General features: G+C 40.0%; 1 protein-coding gene across 4 annotated transcripts in view; it reads left to right on the forward strand.

Moving 5' to 3' along the window:
* The window catches only part of MYRIP (myosin VIIA and Rab interacting protein), a 231,963-nt gene that overhangs the window by 184,009 nt on the left and 26,068 nt on the right, over positions 1–21,886 (forward strand). For all 4 annotated transcript variants that reach the window (XM_084511564.1, XM_084511567.1, XM_084511565.1 and 1 more), the window contains 3 exons: positions 84–261; positions 3,387–4,033; positions 12,394–12,633. In XM_084511564.1, the coding sequence (XP_084367690.1) occupies positions 84–261; positions 3,387–4,033; positions 12,394–12,633 (1,065 nt within the window). The remainder of the gene's footprint in view (positions 1–83; positions 262–3,386; positions 4,034–12,393; positions 12,634–21,886) is intronic.

The following is a 21,886-nucleotide window of genomic DNA, read 5'->3' on the forward strand; positions in this document are numbered from 1 at the left end:
CACACTTCCATGCTCATAGTAATTGAAGAGTTAACTAAATATTTCTATCTTAAAATTATGCTCATTGATTTTTATTCCCACAGAGGTCTCAGTCTGCATTTTCCCTGGCTAGTGAAGATACGACCAGTAAAGGACTAGACCCTGCATCGTCTGTGTCTGAGGCTCTTTGGAGGCAGCAGAAAGGACAATTCAGGAAACAGAAGGAACGCAAGCTCTCTGCATTACCCAGCTGGAAAAGCGTGGACAGGCTAAATGAAACAAGTAAATATTTCTAGTACCTAGTACGAGTGAGAACCTAATGAACCTAGTACGAGTGAGAACCTTTTTTTGGTTCTCACACCCATATGGAGTAAGTAAGACTTAAAGCAAGAACTTTGCTCACAAAATTTCTGTTGACATCTGTGATTGCAGGTGTCACATATAAAAATGTCTGAGAATTTGGCGATGCTGTGTGTCATGGTGCATTGGGCCTATCCTACCATTGCATTTTTCCAAGGAAATTGTCAAAAATTGGGCATTTGGGAAGTTGATTTGGGAATTTTAGGAAACATTAGGTATCTAACTTGGATGTGTTTCAGAGCTTCTAAGACACAAGAGCTTAAGGGGCCTGCTTTTTTTTTTTTTTTTTTTTTTTTTTTGCCTAGTTACTTGTCCTCGGTTGAAGGAGTCTGCATATGCCCACAGTTTCCCTTCTGTTGCACAAGTTAATTGTTTTTGAGGTTACGTAGTGAACCAAACAGTGAAATAATTCAAGTTTGATTCCCCTTCACACCTTTATTTTCAGTCCTGATGAATTCACCAGCGCAGTGTGCTTTGCAGCCTTGAAAACAGCTGTTTCTGCACACGTTCAGGAAGCTGTACGGGTAGGAACTTCACAGACCGTCAGCTTCCCTAGACCAATGTCCTCTCTCTTTGTGTGCATTAGATACGTATGTGAATGTGGACAATGTATAGAGTAACATAATAAGTCAGCTCCGTTACTCAGCCAGCACCCTGGATTAGAATGCAGTTCCCTGCTTACTTCAAAATGCTGTTAAGTACAGGCTATCATTGAGAAAGCTAGTTCTTGCTCTTGGGGGGTCCAATTTCTTCTGCTTTTCCTGTTCTGGCTTTACTGTTCATGAAGCCACATTAGGCAACTGCTGCACAAAAGAGCTGGTTAGCTGTCATCCTCACCGGTGTGCTAATGATCATGTTGACACAATGGGAAACAATGAACTGCTCATTTTAGCAGCAGCCCCTGGCTCCAAGTGATGGGGAACAGCAGAGCTGACCTACCTCTTGTTATTGTTCTCCCATGACACAGGGTTGCTCATTCCTGTGCCCTTTCTTGTAGCAGCTGTAGAGACCATCTGATCCCTGCAATCCCTGACAAGGCTACCCATCAATTTGATTCATGTTGCTCTAATGTCAGTTGAGAGGTATTGCAGAACTTGGGAGGCTGGAAATTAGACAGCGTGAATAGTCTTCTCCCCCTGAAAATGAAGTGATAGTAAAGTAGTATTAAAATCTGACTAAACTAAGTATGCTTTACTTTGTGAACTCTTCATTCAACCTCCTGTCAGAAATGTTGTTCTGGGCATTTTAGCTGAAGACCTATTTTCACTAAACCAGGGTGCTTAAATTTAAGAACCCACTTAAATCCCATTGAATTCAACTGTTCAGCAATTTAGTACTTCACAGTTGCTTAATTATAGCAGAAAGGCAAATTGACCCAGTTTCAGGTGCTCTACTCAGAGGATTTGCTCTGCTTCTTTCTTACATTAAATAGCTGAGTGTGCTAATATGTGTAAATAAGATCTCTCCTATGCAGTAGTAAATAGCTCTGCATTAGGCTGCAGAAAATGCAAGAAGTCTCCACCAAGTGTCTGGAGTGGTAACGTTAGTGGGCATTTTTAGTCATGTAGCCTGTTCACAATTCGTTTTGATTACAATTTGCACTGGTTTAAATGATGACTCAAGAGCCAAATCCTGAATTGTGCTTTTTTTCTCCTTTAACAATAGTTTCACAATGAGACTTATTAAAATCTATTTTAATTTTCACATGTATAAATTGTAATGTATACCCAAAGAGCTGTGTACAAAATCCATTCTTTCAAATAAGTGACTTTGTTTTGAAAAATCAGGAAGGAACCTTTTGACATTAGTTGAAGTTGGGATAAAACTGAACCAGGTATTTTCAAACAAATTCTCAGCGGCTTGCTTTTCTGTCCTGCTTACGTTCTAAGATGTAATCAAGTCTTATCCTGTCCTTTCTTCAGTTAACTGACGATGTTAGACTGATTCTTATATGTAGCTGCTAAGCAAAATAAGGGGATGTGTTTTGGGAGAGAAAAAAAACATAACAGTATGGCCCTCCACTGCATGATGTTTGTGTAATGTACTGTAGCTGAATTCAATTTTTGTTGGAGATTTGTATCTTCCAAAGCTGGTTGCTTTGTTTGAAAGGAGAGATGTTTTTAAGGAAAGAAGGTCTTCTTTCTCTCAAGAGAATCCTTTACTGAGATTAGTGAGCATAGCTAGAAAACACAAGAAAGCTTCTCATGCAGGGGAAAGATTCTCATGCTTGATAGCAAGTCCTCTTTCTTCTTTTCTCTCCTATATCAGTTATTACAATAAAGAGTATGCCTCAGCTGGAACTGTTTTGATGTATTTAGTGACCTTCAGTGGATTCTTCCTGCATGTCCATAGCCATCTCCTTTTTATTGCAGATTAATTACCAGTATCTATAACACCCTTGGCAAGAAGCTCCACGCGTCTGGTACTCATTGCATCCCTCTTTTTGTTTCTTTTTTTTTTTCTTTTTTTTCTTTTTTTTTCCCTTTTTTTCTTGTGTTTGTTTTGATCCTAGATTTCACTAGTTTTACTTGATGGTTGTTCGATCGAAGGAGATTCCCCCATCTTTTCTAGCAAGAATCTTGGTCTTCTCTTCTCCAGATTTAATCATTCCTTAAAAGGAAGCTATTTCAGAACCTGGCTCACACTTTGTTGCTATTCTCAGATCCTTTTCTACCTTTCCTTTTCAAGATGGGGCACCAAAACTGCACACAGAATCAAAGACATATGCGAAGCATGGGATTTATGTGTATTGATGTTTCTTCATTCTTTCCTAAAAATTCTTTCAGAAAAAAAAGCCTTGTTCCAAACATTCTCACATTTGAAGTTGTCATCACCATGACTTTGAATGGTGACTTCTGAGTAAACATAGTAGCATAGCTCAGAGAATGAGAGAATTCATAGTAGCAACAGTGCATTCATGTGTTCATTAGTTTTGCCAACCTTCCAATTTGCAGCCAATTGATTGCAAATTGGCGAGCAGAGTGAGCTTTACACACTGTGATAACATAGTGGTAATTAAAGAGTTTGTTATTCTTTCATTTTCTTAGATCCTTCTCCTGTTTTACAAAGCACTGATGGAAACTGGGTGGCTTTGCAAAATGTTACTTTGCCTCGTCCTCGAATGCTCGCCAAACCAAAGAGTCAAGTATTTGAGGCTTTGGAGAATGAATCCAGTGTTGTGTCCGCATATGATGAGATGGGCTCAGACAGCGAGGATGACTATGACTGGAATGTGGCCTTGAACAAGCTGTGTCGAAGACCTCGGCAATTACCAGATGATTTCTATTATACCCATTCCCAGTATGATTCTGAGTGGGTTTATGGTAATGATCAGTACCAGGCAGTAACCTCACCTTCCTCTGGGTTATATACCAATACTGAGACACTGTTCTCTGATTCTGAAACATCTTCAGTAAACTCTTCCCAGGAAGCTAAAGGACCTAGCAAACTTCTCTGGTTACAAAGCAGAACTCAGAGTGATGTGCCCAGAACAGAAAAAAAGCATTTCCATGGAGAACTGGATGTAAATTTCAATCCACAGGCAACCAGCTTGGAATATTCGGATACCAGCGAGACTGAAGAAGACCACTATGATTTAGAAAAGAAATCAAGAAGGTGGAGGAAGAACAAAATATCTGAAGAGAAATGGGAAGCAAAAAAACACACAAAAGCCAACATGAAGAATTTAAGTCAGGTAATTGTGTTTGATCTTTCTGAATGCAATCTCAAAAATAGCAGGGCAAAACTAACCAAGCCATGCTGGCAATAGCATGTGAGTTGTGAGTGGAAGGTGCAGTGTTCTTGCAAGCTTTGTCCTCCTCATGCCTCATAACCAAGAAGAACCAAAGGTAAAGTATATCGTGAACAGGCTTTGTTTCTTTCTTAGATATGCCACTTCCATCTGATCAATGACATTGTTAATACTGTAAAATACGGTGTTTTTAAAAAAAAGTAAAAAGGCAGGATTTGCAAACAGCTAGCAAATATTGAGTAATTACCTGTTGACTTTTTCGTTTATTCTAACACCTTTGTTGTTGGAATAAGAAGTAATTCATATACCTGGGGATCTCTGGTAAGCTGTTGTCATAGTATGGGATAAAGATAATGAGCAGCAGAAATTCAGAAAGGAATGTTTTTGAAATATGGTCCAAATGATGTCTGCTTTTAATTGATCACTTGATTGTTTCAATTCTAAAGTGCTTTAGTGAGTGTTTACAAACTACTTTGATTTAAATAATTAGACAATTTATTTAAAAAAAAAAAAAAAAAAAGTGCTCAAATTTGGAAAAACTGACCATAGATGTTTAAGATAGCAAAGCAGTCCCCAAACATTTCTTTTAAACAACAATTATGAGATAACCAGAAAGTACATCTTCTTTACAAGGATTTTTCCAGGCAATGGACTGATAGTATGTAAGGGATCCAGTTGTCCCCCAAAATTTTTCAGCAGTGCAAACACACTTCTAACTCTGGGAGAACACTAAATACTTGTTCAATTCCATTTCCCGTATCTTACTCCTCTTACATCCTGTAGCTGGACCACTGCTGTAGTACAAAAACGTTGAACCTGAAGCAAGGAGCTAAATGTTGTCTTCTCCCTATGCCTCTGACTACAAGCAACCCGATCCAATCTTTAAAGTTGTCTAAGCGATTGTAGAATATCTGGAATTGTTACTCTTTGCTTGTGCTACTAGCCTATATCTCCCATTGAAAAACATCAGCACAGTTGATCATAAGTCAAGGTTAGGGGTACAGGATTCAAGCAGGTTTTTAATGCTGGGTAAACTATAGTTAATTCTGTATCTATTCCTTCTGCTTTTAGGAGACAGGTGTGGGTGTTCTATACTGACTCATTTATAGTCATGTCCTCATACATTTATGATCTACTGCTGTTGAGGGGGACTTAGATATGATACTGTGCTCCAACAACAAATCAGTGGCCATTAAAGACTTCTTAGAACATCAGACAGAGTAACAGAACTTTTCTGGGATTGTACAAAGACCATGTTTTGTACACAGAAATGTATTTCCATTTCTGGCTTTGTATATTTATGTATGTTCTGTATGTGTGTGCTTATATTCATATTGCAGCTTTCTACATACTACTGCTCTGCAGAGTACAGATGAGCATTGCTCACAGGTGTGGTGGTTTCACCCTGTTGGGCAGCTGAACTCCACCACAGTTCCTCTCTCACTCCCCCTCTTCAGAGAAAGAGGGGGAAAAAATACAATGGAAAGGGCCCAGGGGTTGAGATAAAGACAGGGAGATTGCTCAACAATTATTGTCATGGGCAAAGCAGACTCAACATAGGGAGATTAGTGTAATTCATTGCCTATCACTAACCGACTAGAGCAGTGAGAACTAGAAGCAAACTTCTAGCAAAATAACTAAAATATAAAATAAAATAAAATAAAATAAAATAAAATAAAATAAAATAAAATAAAATAAAATAAAATAAAATAAAATAAAATAAAATAAAATAAAATAAAATAAAATAAAATAAAATAAAATAAAATAATGGGGGGGAAAAAAGCCACAGGGGAACTTCTGCTCTGTGCCTAGAGCACCTCCTGCCTTCCTTCTGCACTAACCTTGGGGTCTGTTGAATTGTTTCGCTCATGTTTTCTCACTCCTCTCTCCTAGATACTATTGTGCAGCAGTTTTTTTCCCCTTTCTTAAGTTTGCTCTCCCAGAGGCCCAACGAACATCACTTCCTGGCTCAGCTCTGGCCAGCGGTGGGTTGCTTTCAGAGCCAGCTGGAGCTGGCTCTGATCTGACATGGGGAAGCTGCTGGGCTCTGCTCACAGAGAGCATCCCTGCAGGCCCCCGGAACCAAACCCCTTTCCACATAAGCCTACAACAGGTTAGGTCCCCTCCAGGAGAGAATAGAGAGGCAGGGTGCTTCCAGGCTGTGCCTGCACCCTTTAGCAGATCAGTGTATATTTCAAAGAGCAAGCTGGTGCAGAAAGTGATAGTTCTTTCCAACTCTCTTGTGAGTTGCTTTGTATCTTCAGTGCTGCTCAGACCTCTCTGTTGTGCTCAAAATGCAAGGCTTGGGATTCTGAGCCATTCTCCTTTATACCTTAGTCAAAAAGATACTGTTCCTGCTCTCCTGCTCCCTCAGCCACAGTGGAGCAGGCGGTGTCACTCTGGTTCCATGTTTTCAGAGCAATTAAATTCTCATTAGGAAGTTTATGTATAATAATATGTGTGGGTGTGCATGCATTTCATTTGTGTTTAGACGCACACACAGACCCCGGTGGCTGATGTGACACTTGGTGCCTGCCAGCAGCCATCTGTTCCTCCAGCCCCTGGTAGGGAAAGCACTGGTCGAAGCAGGAATGGACTGGTCAGTACAATTTATAGCAAGGATATTGCTAGGTGAGAAATTCTAGGAAGCAATTAAAATGATTAAGACCATAAGGAATGTGATTTGAGGTATGATTCTAAATTAAGCAGGCATAATTTGTATTGCTTAGAAAAAACGAGATTAAAGAGATGTCAGGATCTTGTGTAGTCCCCAAAGTAATGTATTAATCTAGGTAAAATGTAGACTGAAGCAGAGAGAGCCCTACATGTGAACAGTTTGCACAAAGTGATATCATACATGTGGTAAACTGCAGACTGTAAATTTAAGGAAGCTTCATTGTGTGACGTTAAGCCCATTGTAGATTTTCACATGCTGAGATTAGTAAGAATTTACTGAAACCACACAAAATGCTCTCCTAAACCATGTTGCATCAAGACATCAGACAATGAACAGCTGATCATATGTAAATGACAGTGAAGAAACTTATTTTTTCCTTACTTTACTGCATTATAATAATAACGGGATAACTTCTTAACCACTATGTTTTCATCAGCATTGTAGATTTCAGTTTAGCCATCTAAACATTGGGTTTTCTTTTATATTTTTTCAAATAGTGAAGATTGATTTTGTGATTGTGGCTCCCTGAGACACGCTAAAATGAAAGTGGGCCCTTTCCTCTCTCCCTGCTCCAAATCTGGAGAGATGTTAGCAGTAACATTCTGGAACAATCACAATCATTTCATAGCTCATAACTGAATTTCTATTAAAATGTATGTATATATATAGATAGATAGATTTAATCTAGATTTAGTACCTAGATTAGAAAAATGCTGTGGCATGTCTTAAGATGTGTTTCAGACTCAAAACAAGAATGTTGACTTTATGTATGACAGAAAATTTATAGTCTGAAGTCTGCAGTGTCTTAAAAAGGAAAACCTGAAAACAGATATCAAGATGCGCTGAGTTAGGGGAGACGATTTGCCGCTTTTTGATAGGTAAAAGAGCAACCTGATTTAGAGGGTTTTCTGTAGATAGGCTGTAAACACCATCATGAAGCAGGTAGAGCAGGACATTAAAAATGTCCTAATAAAAACAAAATCCTACAGTAGCAAGTTTCTGATTGCTTATGTAGCACAGGAAACAAATTCCTGGGGAACATAAATTGAGATGTGCAACCTTAAGACTACCTTCTCTGATTTTAATGATAATTGTTTTCCAAATTGTCATTTTTTACAAGAAATAGCCACTCAAACCATCAATCTCTGTCTGCTTTCATCATTACTATTGTTGTTTTATTGGCTTTCATTATATTTTCGAAAGCAGGATATGCTGCTTATTGTAGCTGTAATTTTTATATATCTGATGGAAAGTGGAGTCACTTAATTGCTTCCAGTGAAAGTGTCCTCGTTATGAGTTAGCTTCTTTTATCAGAAGACTCTACTTGTTAATTACAGCTGTCTTGCCCCTGCTGCCCTGCAGCCAGGTAAGGGGTGAGCGCTGCTGGACTGCCAGTCCCCACGGGATGGCGCTTTGTATTTATTTATTGAAAATAGCTGTCCTGAAATTACACTGACTCACTGAGAAACTGCCTGCAAACCTCACAATTTGTGTCATCTTCTAAAAACTGAAGTTTCTAATCTCTGTTTCCTGTTTCAGTTTGGAGCTTTCTGTCCATGATGTAGCAGAGACTTGTGTCTAGAGTAAACTAGCCAGTACTTTGCTTGCTTGGCTATTTTGAGGCTTTGAGTTCACTAAGATTACATTGAGTTATCAGCCATTTGTACACAAGGATTTGTCCAGTGTGCATTAGAAAAGGTGTATTTCATATCTCATTGCCTCCTGAAGGATTTAGGCTTGCATTAGAAACATTTGATTTACTTTTAGTGACTTTTGTGGCTGTATCAGTCTGCCATGTCCTCACTGAAGCTCTTTCCAGATAAACTAGTGTCCCTTTATTCTTGTTTTCAGGTGTTAGTGTTATTTGCTTCTGATAGATGCAAATGGGAATTTACACAATGATTTCTACAAACACAAGGATGTTGTTAATCTTAACAAATAGAGCAAAAGTGTGACCGGTAAAGAAACAGGAAGTTTAAGATAGCATCTATTAAATAAATAAAAATTAATTTCAATGTATTTATTATTTTTATTTATTGTCACAGCTTTTAATGCATTTTTTTAATCTGTTAATTCATCTCATCACAAACAGTTCATTGCCACCACCTGAAAATCTCAACACACAAGCCAAGCAGCCTACCCATAACTAAAACAGCAAAGTATAGCATTATAGGATATCATTACCTCTGCATGTAAGCAGGAACTAATAATTCTTGCAAATGTAACTACTACAAGCAGAAAGATGAATAATAAGACATATCTGAATCCAGCTGTAATAAAATAAATACCTTCAAGGTAAGTTCATCTCCCCCCCCCCTTTCCCACCTCCCTCCCCCAAGAAAAGATGTGTATTCAGTAACACACATTTAGCTAACACAGAACAAACCCAGGGATGACAAGGTAGCTCGTGACTTTCACTTGTGAAAATGTAGCAAAAATGTATCGTGAAAATATATCATCATAAAAATGTAGAGAAAAAAAAAAAAAAAAAGTAGCAAAAAGCTATTTCCCTTCTAATGAATTAGGAACATTCCTTTACATATGTTAAAACACAAGCTAGAACTGGAACGTATCAGTGACAGTGTCACCTGTTGATGCCCAAAGAAGAATCCCTGCTTTCCTGTCTGCCTTCCTGTCTTCCTTCCCCCTGTCTCCAGTATGGTCCAGTCTCTCTCCTACATCATCTGTAGCACACAGAGCCTTTTGCCCAGCCTTCATGACTTGTTACAACAGGGTGAAGGACAATTCTTTCAGCAGCATATGAGCTCCCCTTGCCTAGGAAATTATGTTTTTGATTTTACATCCTGCTGAAGCCTCACAGCTTAGCAATATTGTCCCATCAGGCCTTCACCCCATCAGGCCAGCTGGTAGACTCCAAGTGATTTTGCTGAACTTTGGGTAGAGGCAGTAAAGATCGACCTAACAGGTGCTGCCATGTGTGATCTGGGAGACAAGCATTTTTTTCAGGCCCCTAGAGGAACTGTGCACTTCTTGCATGGTACAGCAATGAGGTAGAAATATAAGAAAACCTACATCTCTAGACTGACAGCCTTCCTCACTGCTCTGCTAGTACCCAGCTTATTTAAACAAGATTATTAAACTTTTGTTTTTGCAAGTTTGATCTGCTCAAATGTCTGCATTGAATGATGGTGTTTGTTTGTTTAGTTTTGTTTTCTCTCCCTTGCAGACTCAGCCCCAAGGTGAACTCTTTCTGTCTAGACATTGCTAGAGGAAGCCCACATTCATGGTGCTGAGCTGTTAGAACTCACTAGCAAATCTCATAATCCTAAACCACATGACTTGGTAGATGGGAGAGTAGGTCTTTGGAGGTACCTATTAAATAAATGCAAGTACCTCATTTAAATAAAAGGGGATTCTAGTAATAAGCTGAGACCAGATAACTAATAATACATATCTCAACTTTAATACAATATATCTCCACTAAACTGTATTCTCTCCTAAAATACAAGTGCACCATTTAGCTGTGCTTTCTATCCTGTAAAGTCTCTAAGTTATGATTGTTTTTCTCCAAATTGATGGATATATGGATTCAGCAACAACTTTCAGATATTATTGTAATTTAGAAACATGTATGTTTCATTACCAAATTGTTGGAGGGGAGTGTAATGAATTGTTGTGTGAAATGCAAGATATATCTGAAAAAAAAAATATATTGATCCTATTTTTTTTTTACTAAAATGTTGAAAATATACCAGTCACGTAGTAGAAGTATATCATAACATATTATAAAACCAAAGTGGAAACTCACTGATTTGAAATCTTGTTCTTGATCTTACTCAAAGCAGTTTGGAAGTTCATTTGAAAGAAAAGGCCTTTTACTCAGCAAAAGCTGATTGTACAGGAAAAAAATAAATGATGACATGAGCCTGTGGTTCCCCTTTTAAAATGGCTTGCCATGTATTTTCAAATCCTGATTTTCTAAAAGGGCCTTCCACATTTTGAAAGTGAGCTATAAAGCTATAATCTAGTTGTGTAATTGATTTACAGATAACTGCAGAAAAAAATAGTCCAGAAATCTGTGAAAGTTCTAAACAATACAGGATAGTTTACTGTGTGAGAGATGAATGCTGACACTACAAACATGACGTGTCGATCCATTAAGAACACTTGAGCAGGTAGAGTTTCTGAGGAAGTTGTCAGTTAACATTTCCTGTGAGAATTGGAGGTAATTGTACTGTCCATAACTATGACTGCTGAGCCTGCAGAGAGAGTAGCTGTGCAAAGCAGATCTCCTGTTTATGTGTTTCCGAATGAATGATAAAGAAAACATAGCTTTTAGTCTCTCCAGACAAATCTGGTCCTGTCACAGTAGGAGAGCGTAAGACAAATAGGAATAATTTCCTGGCAAATAGGAATAATTTCTTATCCTAGAATTGCTTCAAATCACCATCTTAGACCTGCTGCAATGTGCCTGCCACTTCTGGGTCCTAGGCTGCATTCTTTACAGCCTCCTCCTGGGTGTTTTTGTCATGATTGCACTCTGTGTCAAAGAATTTGTCACTTCTGAAACCCATCCCATTCCACCTTACTTTATGCACTTGGTTGAAGCACTGAACAAAATGTCCAGTTATTCTGAGCTCTCTCTTAGCAGTCAGCAGAGGAAGAATAGCATTTCCAGAAAGCAGTTAATGTTATAGGCTATGTAGTTCTGGGAGATGCTCTCTCCCTCCATGAACTGTAGTGGGAAACTGTGTCCTAATCAGACAGCACAGATCCAGAAAATTAGTTGGTACATATCCAGACATTAGTTTTTGATATAGTCATCAGGCACTTTTAGATTTCCTGCAAGGAAAAAAAAAAAAAAAAAAAAACTTTTCCACATCATTAAATATTGGGCAGGCAACAGGCCAGACAGACTTGTAAAAGGATTTTGTTTTTCTTCTATTCGGCCTGCAAAGTAAAGGACTCGTCATGGTCAAATCTGTAGCACCAACCATATTTAACCAAGCATCTGAGTACTTCCCACCTTTAAGGATCCAAAAGTAAGAAAAGAAGGTGTTCCTGGAGATTGAACTTGTTCTAAGGAGGCTGGTGTTTGGAGAATAATTGTAGCTGTAGTGGATCCACCTATGTAAATGTTCACTGGGAAAGCTGAAAATCTGTCACTTAAAAAAGGAAAGATTTTTTAAAAACTTGTTTCTAGTAATCATAAGAAAATAAGGATAATGCTCAAGACCAGCTGGCAGGGAATTTAAGCACAGCTTTCAGCTGGAAAGTGGACACAACTGTCAGGTTGTCATGGATAAGTGATTTCATTCCCACACTTCAGTTTCTTTATATGCACCATAACTGAGAGTGATGGAAATGCAGTACTGAGAACAAGAATCGCCATTTATGCTTTTGTTTTGTTAGCTGCACACAGATACGTAATGATTTCGATAGTTCCTTTCTATATAATATAAAAGTAGCCAGGAATGATAAATATTATCCAACAGGTGTGGGTTTACTGGCCTTCTTCTATAAAGATGTGGTAACTTCTTATCAGCACACTTTGCTTTCTTTCCAGCTTCTCTTCAGTGATCTTATCTACCCTTTTCTAGGAAGCTGCTTGTTTTCCTGCTGTACCTATACAGTAATTATTACTGTTCTTCCAATTTCTTTGTAGGATTTAGATGATTTATCAGAAACAGATATAAGCAGTGAGGATCAGCATTGTAGTATCAAGCCTGACCTTATGGACGAGGAGCTTAAAACCAGGTTATTTCAGCTTGAAGCTAAAATGAGTGACAAGGAAACATCTTCTGGTGAAGAACAAGAGTCTGAACCTAGAACAGATCCCGAAAACCAAAAGGAGAGTTTGTCCTCAGAAGAAAATGACAAAAGTATCCAGGAAGAGTTAAAGAAGGTAAGTGGTCATTATAGGGGAGTGAGCTCAATACTGTAAAAGTCAGAATCCAGAAATAGTTGCTTGTGGTTAGAGAATAAAACATAGCTGATTAAAACAAAGTAGGTCCTTTAAACTGGGTCTGAGCCTGCAATACTTGTGCAAGTAAAACTTCAATTAAGGTGTGGGCTTCTTCCTTTGAGCCTACAGCATTAACTCTAAAGCAGTGAACTTAGTTTCTGTAATAAACATGTTAACTGATTGATACTAAAGAAACTATGTCTGTTTATACTAACTGTGAATGTACTTGTATATTTTTATTTAAAGGCATGTTCAGATCTCCTTTTTTTCTCCTTACTAATCAGCAAGCAAGGTTTAAGATTTTTGTTTTTGTTTTTGTTATTGTTTTTTATTTGCTCCCCTGTTTTTAGTATTTTTAGGTCATTCTGATGCTGTTTTCGTCCATCCGTACAGTGGCAGGGAGGGGTACCGAGAGGACACAAAGAGCCCACCTGATAAACATGTGTCTCAGAGGCTGGTGCCAACACAGAAATTTTGTTTTTTTTTGACCATGAGGCACTTTACTCGGCACCTGGCCTGATGGCTGCAGACGGGTCCCACCTATCTCTAAGGGGAAAATGGATCCTGCCCAGGAGCTGGCAGGGCTCATTGAGAGGGCTTTAAACTAGGTAAGAAGGGGGACAGGGCTGAAATAAGGCTTGTTGGAGGTGTGCCAGGGAGAACAATGGCAAGGCTGGGAGAGAAGGCAATGGTCCAGCTGAATGCACTAATGCACGCAGCATGGGTAACAAACAAGAGGAGCTGGAAGCCATCGTGCAGCAGGCAGGCTATGACTTGGTTGCCGTCATGGAAACATGGTGGGACCACTCCCATGACTGCAGTGCTGCAATGTCTGGCTATAGGCTCTTCAGAAGGGACAGGCAGCATGGAAGGGGTGGTGGTGTGGCTCTCTATATTAGAGTGTTTTGATGTTGTGGAACTCGAGACTGGGAATGATAAGGTTGATTCCCTACGGGTTAGGATCAGCGGGAAGGCTGACAAAGCAAGCATCCTGGTTGGGGGTCTGTAATACACCGCCAAACCAGGATGAGGAGACTGATGAGGAATTCTACAGGCAGCTGGCACAATTCGTGAAATCGTCAGCACTTGTTCTCGAGGGGGACTTCAACTTCCCAGATATATCCTGGAAGCACAACACAGCCCAGAGAAAACAGTATAGGAGATTTCTGGAAAGCATGGAAGATAAATTCCTGACTCAGCTAGTTAGTGAGCCTACCAGGGGAGATGCCCTGCTAGACCTTCTGTTCACAAACAGGGAAGGACTGGTGGGAGATGTGGTGGTCAGGAGCTGTCTTGGACAGAGTGACCACAAAATTGTAGAGTTCTCCATTCTTGGCAAAGTCAAGAAGGGGACCAGTAAAACTGCTGTCTTGGACTTCCGGAGGGCTGGCTTTGAGTTGTTCAGGACACTGGTTGATAGAGTCGCTTGGGAGGTGGTTCTGAAGGGCAGAGGAGTCCAGGAAGACTGGGCACTCTTCAAGAAGGAAATCTTAATGGCTCAGGAGCTGTCTGTCCTGACGTGCCTAAAGATGAGCCAGCACAGAATAAGACCAGCCTGGCTGAACAGAGAGTTGTGGCTTGAGCTTAGGAGAAAAAAAGAGGGTTTATAATCTTTGGAAAAGAGGATGGGCCACTCAGGAAGACTATAAGGATGTTGCGAGGCTGTGCAGGGACAAAATTAGAAAGGCCAAAGCTAATCTGGAGCTCAAACTGGCTACTGCTGTTAAAGATAACAGAAAATGTTTTTATAAATACATCAACACAAAAAAGAGGACTAAGGAGAATCTCCATCCTTTACTGGATGCAGAGGGAAACTTGGTGGCGAGAGATGAGGAAAAGGCGGAGGTGCTTAATGCCTTCTTTGCCTCAGTCTTTAGCAGCAAGAGTAGTTGTTCTGTGGTTACCCAGCACCCCAAGCTGGTAGAAGGGTATGGGGAGCAGAATGTAGTGGCCCTCATAACCCACTAGGAAATGGTTGGCGACCTGCTACAGCACTTGGATGTACAAAAGTCGATGAGGCTGGATGGGATCCACCCAAGGATACTAAGAGAACTGGCGGAGGAGCTAGCCAAGCCGCTTTCCATCATTTTATCGGCAGACCTGGCTATCAGGGGAGGTCCCGGTTTACTGGCAGATAGCAAACTTGATGCCCATCTACAAGAAGGGCTGGAGGGTAGACCCAGGGAAGCTCATGGAGCAGATATCTTGAGTGTCATCACGCAGCACTTGCAGGACAACCAGGCAATCAGGCCCAGACAGCATGGGTTTATGAAAGGCAGGTCCTGCTTGACGAACCTGATCTCCTTCTATGACAAAGTGACATGCTGGGTGAATGAGGGAAACGCTGAGGATGTGGTCTACCTTGACTTCAGTAAGGCCTTTGACACTGTTCCCCACAACATTCTCCTCAAGAAAGTGGCTGCTCTTGGCTTGGACTGGCATATGCTTCGTTGGGCTAAAAACTGGCTGTATAGCTGGGCCCAAAGAGTTGTGGTGAATGGAGTCAAATCCAGCTGGAGGCCGGTCACTAGTGGCGTCCCCCAGGGCTCAGTACTGGGGCCAGTCCTCCTTAATATCTTTCTTGATGATCTGGATGCGGAGATCGAGTGCACCCTCAGTAAGTTTGCAGATGATACCAAGTTAGGTGCGTGTGTTGATCTGCTCGAGGGTAGGAAGGCTCTGCAGGACGATCTGGATAGGCTGGACTGATGGGCTCAGGCCAACTGTATGAAGTTCAACAAGGCCAAGTGCCAGGTCCTGCACCTGGGGCACAACAACCCCAAGCAGAACTACAGGCTGGGAGATGAGTGGTTGGAAAGCTGCCAGGCGGAGAAGGACCTGGGAGTATTGGTTGATAGTCGGCTGAATGTGAGCCAGCGGTTTGCTCAGGTGGCCAAGAAAGCCAACAGCATCCTGGCTTGTATAAGAAACAGTGTGACCAGCAGGGCTAGGGAAGTGATTGTCCCCTTGTACTCGGCTCTGGTAAGGCCGCACCTCGAGTACTGTGTTCAGATTTGGACCCCTCACTACAAGAAGGACATGGAGGTGCTCGAGCGAGTCCAGAGAAGGGCGACGAAGCTGGTGAGGGGTCTGGAGAACAAGCCTTACAAGGAACGGTTGAGGGAACTGGAATTGTTCAGACTGGAAAAGAGAAGGCTCAGCGGCGACCTTATCGCTCTCCATAGGTACCTTAAAGGAGGCTGTAGCAAGGTGGGGATTGGTCTATTCTCCCACGTGCCTGGTGACAGGATGAGGGAGAATGGGCTAAAGTTGTGCCAGGGGAGTTTTAGGTTGGATGTTAGGAAGAAATTCTTTACTGAAAGGGTTATTAGGCATTGGAATGGGCTGCCCAGGGAAGTGGTGGAGTCACCATCCCTGGAGGTCTTTAAAAGACATTTAGATGTAGCACTTAGTGATATGGTTTAGTGGAGGACTTGTTAGTGTTAGGTCAGAGTTTGGACTCTATGATCTTGAGGTCTCTTCCAACCTAGATGATTTTGTGATTCTGTGATATCATAGATTCTTCTTTTGCTTCTCTGTTGGAATATTTTGTGCTTCCCTAAAACTTTATGGCCCTGTTACATTGTCAGCTAATAGGTTTCTGCCAGTAGTAATGTATTCTGATGAAACAGTAATCCAGTGTCAGTTGTGATAATGAATGAGATCTTCCATTCACACCATTTCACCCTACAGTAAGATGTCTGACTTAAAGTGTCACTCCACCTAACACTTGCTCTCTTCCTTTACTGCTTCTGAATTTCTCTTCATATCATATAGTGTACTGGAATGTGGTATTCAGCCATTTTTTGTGCTCATTTCACCATAGAGGAGAATTTCAGAAAGTCCTATTAAGTCTTTAGTTCTAGACTTTAATTGTATCATGTCATACTTAGCTAGCCTATGTATTTCTGAATAATTTGATATTGCTGGTCTGTCTTTGTAAACCAAAGATGAGCTAAATTTAATGTGTTTTATATAGAAGGAAATGATCTCTTCACCTGGTCTGTTGGATGCTGGTGGCCTTCTTTTCTACAGGGGCACATTCAACCTGGTGTCCACCAGGAACCCTGTTTCTTTTTCTGCCAAGCTGTTTCCCAGCCAGATAGTCTCTGGCATGTACTGGGATAATTCCTCCCCATGTGCAGAACTTTGCATTTCTTTTTGTTGAACTTTATGAGATTCCTATCAGCCCATTTCTCTAGCCTGTCGAGGTCCCTCTGCATGGGAACAAAACCATCTCAGGTATGAACCACTATTCTCAGTTTAGGATATACTCTGTCTCATTGCTTCCAAAAATGATGATGTTAAATAGTACTAGCCGCTGGGGTACATCACTAGTGACTGATCTCCAACTGGACTTCAAGCCTCTGATAACACTTTCAGACCACCAGTTCAGGAAATTTTAACCCACCTCACTGTCTACATATTCAGTCCCTACTTGCTCAATTCATCTATGCAGATGTTATGGAAGACAGCTTTGAAAGACTCATTAAAGACAAAATAAACAACATTCAGTGCTCTCCCCATGTCCAGTGAAGTAGTCATTTCATTATAGAAAGCTATCAGGTTGACTAGGCATGATGTCCCTTTCATAAGTCACCTTCTCATCTTTCTTATGTTTGGAAATGGCTTCAAGGAGTATTTGCTCCTAAATCAGCTCTCAGGAACCATCCCCAGATTGCCACAATCTTTAAAATCTTAAGCTAAAAAAAGTGGTCTCACTTAAACAGGGACCAGTTTCCACAGCTCTTGAGAGTGCATCCCTATCAGGTCCCAAGGACATGCACATGTCCCATTCATTAAAATGTTTGCTAGCCTGTTCTTCCTCTACTGAGGGTTAGTTTTAATTGCCCCAGACTTTCTCATGGGTTTCAGTGGCCTGGAATTCCTGAGAGCAAATCTTACGTATAAACTGAGATGAAGGTGACACTGAATAGCATAGTCTTTTCCTTGTCCTGCTTCACCAGGTCTCTGCAGTAATGGGTCAATTTTCCCTTATCTGCCTTTTGCTGGTGGTTTATCTGCAGAAGCCATTCTTCTTGCCCTTTGTGTTCCTCACCAGATTCAACTACAGGTGGCTTTTGACTTTTTTGGCACCATTCTTACCATTCTTACATGCTTGGACAGTGTCTCTGTAATACATCTGGGCCAGCTGATCCTGCTTCCACATCCTGGTGTATTAGTTCTTTATATCATTTGAATAAAATACTTTACCTTTCAAATGAATAGATTTCCTTTAGAAAGCTGTCCAACTCTTGTTCAAAGCTGAGCTTTGCAGTTGAGACCCCAAGAGTTGAGTGGTGTACACACAGCAGACAAGAACAAGCCTAAGTAGATCTGAGGCATAAGAGTGCTTGACTAGCAAGAGGCAGCACCGGGCTTCTTGTGTGGACATGTTGACCATCTCTGAATGAAATAAAAGCCCCTTTTGGGAGCAAGGTTTGAAACACAAATGACTTTCTTGCCCAAGGTTAATGTCCCATTTTCAGTAGGAAGGATGGAGAGTGCCTTCACCTAAGACAGTCTGTGGATGTGGCTTCAAGCCCTTTGCTCCTATGGACTGCCTCAAACCTATGCTTGTGTATATTCTTACCTACCATACACTCAAGGTAGCTGCTGTTCCATCTTCATTGTTTGGCCTAAAGTCTTCAGCTGTGTTTTCCATTTCTCTGAATGCAAGCAGTAGATTTTTGCCTTAAAACAACATGATGAAGTTCCCCAGTTATGTAATCGTCAGGAACAAAAGAAATGGCTAAACTGAGTAAATTGGCACTCGCTCTGCAGGTCTTTGGAAACTTTTGCCTCTGGTGACAGTATTAGAGATAAGCACTTATGTTACACAGATGAGATTTTCACATCCTATAGCCAGACCTCCAGGTATTTGTTAAGAAAAATACCAAGAAAAAGGTGTCAGGAGGAGATTGGCTGAAGTCCACTCAGATTCATGATCTAAAATGAATTGAGCAAGACATGCAAAATCTAAATTTATTCCTTGTCCATTGTCTGTGTTTTGTGGTGTATTTATTCATCCGCATGCATCTACAAAGTAATATTAGTTGCTTTTCCTCCTCTAATTTTATATAAATTCAACATTTGAAATAATGCAAAGCTTAATATATTTTTTCTTAATATAGTTTCCTTAAGTTTAAAAAAGAAAAGGCACACTATGTTCAGCAAAAAAAAGTGAATGCCTGGAGTTTTTAATTCTTTATTGGTTTTGGTTGGAAAAGAAAAAAAAAAGTCTTAGTCATTCCTAATTGCAGTATATATTCTTCTTGTCTATAATGAAGAAACCAAAATATCCCAGTACTATTCATGGCTTTAGAGGAATTGATAGCAGAAATTGCTTTGGATGTAGAGAAACAAACAGCCTGCTTTTGTTCTTAGCCCTGACAGTTGTCTTTAAAGGTGATTTAAATCTTCTGATGTGTGCCTTCTCTTTGGGAAGGTGGCTGTCCAGCATCTTACAATAAAATACTGAAGAAGGTGATGGTGTATAATACCAGGTGTGGCTATGGTAACCTAAAATATGAAGACATACCTAAATTCATTAGGATAGAGTAGAGTAGAACAGAACAGAACAGAATAGAGAACAGAAGAACAGAACAGAATAGAATCAAATCGAATCAAATCAAATTGAATCGGTCAGTTGGAAGGAACCTTCAAATATCATCTGGTACATTTGCCTGACCACTTCAGAACTAACCAAAAGTAAAATCATATATAAACATGCAATACCTTTAAAATGAGTGTATGACATATCTCAATGGAGACAAGCATAGAAAACTTCAGGGAACCAGTAATTTTAGATGCCTCAAAAAGCCAAATGTCCCAGTATGCTGTCTATTTAAAAAGCCCAATTTCTGAAGAATACATGTGTAGGGAATTGATCTTTCAGACTGGCATTTAACATTCTCAGACAGAGACACAGACTTCTGATAGGGGCATTGAGTTTCAAATTAAGTTTACAGAAGCTCTAATTCTGAGCAATTATAAGGAGAGCTCATTTGCCCACAGTCTGCTTTGAGCTCCTGAACACAGATTAAATACTGTATTTTAGCTATCCTGCTTGTATTTTAGCCATCCTGCTTATATTTTAGCAGTGCTGATTGTCTTTGTTAGCTGTTAGTTTTCTATTCTCTGGCTTTATACTGGAACACATTAGCAACCTTAAATCACAAAGAATTTTTTGTTACAATATACCTGACCACAGAATAAAAAATAATAAAAAAAAAAAAAAAAACCTCTTCCATTGAATCACTGAAAATAGGATACCTGTTGGTCATGAAGATCTGACTTCTACATGTCTGCACCTTTAAAAATCTATATTTGTGGTTTTCGGTGGAAAGTGGGCATCTCATGTAGTTGCACTGAGCTGATGCTTCTATAGGCTATATATTACATTAAGACTTTTATCAATGGGAAGAATTGGCATAGCTTGAGTCTTCAGTGGGGAGTTAGCTGAAATTGGGTTTTCAGTGTGAAGTTATGGGTTCTCAGTTCTCCCCTTAAGCCGAGTTTTTGAACTGTATAACTAAAAACTTGTTTGAGATAGAAGGTTGAAAATGTTTCCTTTGAGATATTTGTTTAGGTCATGTGGGATATTTGAGGATTTAGGCGGGTATTAACACCGATTAGTATTATGCTTTAGATGTAAACCCTTCTAGACCTTCAGCACAACCATCTTCAACATTTCTAAGCCTATGGTTGCCTAAAATGTTGTTCTGGAGATTCACAGCTCTCTAAACCAAATATAAGCCTACAGCAGGCTTGCTTTACAAATAATGTTTTATGCTTATTATGCTACAGAAGCAATTTGTGGTCTCTGAGGAGGTTGCAGATTCCTGAAAAGCCCACTTTTTCCAGCTGTGTAATGAAAGGCTATGGTGTCCTGAATGCTCAGGCTGGAGCAGGCTGGAGTTAGCTTGCAGCCTCTCTAGATTTCAGGTGTGAACAAACCATGTTCATGTTGTGCAACTATTCTATTAGTGAAGCAACTTGGACTAGCACAGTGATTTACATATTTTTTGTGCCTTGCTTTTTTTTTTTTTTCTTTTGCTTTTTTTTTCTCGTTAAAACACTAACCAAACACTTAAGGAAAAAAGAAAAATCTGAATCCTCTCAGCAGTATCTTAATGATACTAATCCTGAGAATGCCAAGCATAATAAATGGGGTATATTTAGCTCTTGCTCTCTCCTCTTTCCTTCTATTTTTTTAATGAAGATGAACAAGCCAGGTCTGTATTTCATGGTACACCACAGAATTACATTCTAGAAAACAATTTTAGCAAAGCCTACATAAATGTGGCATTTTGAATGCAGTCTATCACTGTGACTACTTTATTGGATACTAAGCCATAGATATTGCAGAAAGCATGGCCGAAAGCACGACAGACATCAGTAGAGTCAGATCATGCTCCATCTTATTGCCCAAATAGCCTAACTTTTATAGTGAACTTAACAGGGGCGGATAGTGTCTCACACAAGATTATTGGCCAAAACCACTCAGACAAACAACTACAAGAAAACAACCCCACCTGCACGAAAACAACCCCCTGGTGATTAGCAGTCACGTAGACCTTGTCCTTGAAGCCAGCTACTGGTAACAATATTTTTCTGAATTCCTCAATTGGGCGATGTGGGAACACTGTCATGGGAACTTCTCATAGTTGCCCTGGTAGCTTGGTTTGCTCAGCTACAGCAAGCCATGGGATTTTTGCTGTTTCAAAACATCCCTCAACACATAGAGATACTGTTTAAAAAACAGACTCGCTCTTGCAAATTTTACAAATTGTCCCATGTAGCATAAACACTGAAATAGTTGTTAAAACCTCACTTGGGCTTCTGGCTTTGGTTGCTTTCATTTTGTACTTCTTTCTTAAGGTACAAAAATTAGGAAGTTAAATTTTGGTACTAATGTTCAGTTTCTGTCCTTGTTGCACTAATTTGCTGCTCACAACTTGCTGTGTGCTTGAGGAATTTCCTTTAATCTATTTCTGCACTTACTTCTGCTCATAAAATCTTACAACCAAGGCTTAGGAACTTTTTGTTTAAATCCTGTGTTCTGTTGACATTATTACGTGACTAGGCACACAACTATTCTTTTCTCAACAGCAACCTGTGAGTAAGTTGGTTACGTAGCAGTGAGATCCTGCTCCCCAAGTGCTCCTTCAAGTGATCCTGCTCCTTCAAG

This window comes from Aythya ferina, assembly GCF_964211825.1.
Source record: "Aythya ferina genome assembly, chromosome: 2".
NCBI classification, from domain to species: Eukaryota; Metazoa; Chordata; class Aves; order Anseriformes; family Anatidae; genus Aythya; species Aythya ferina.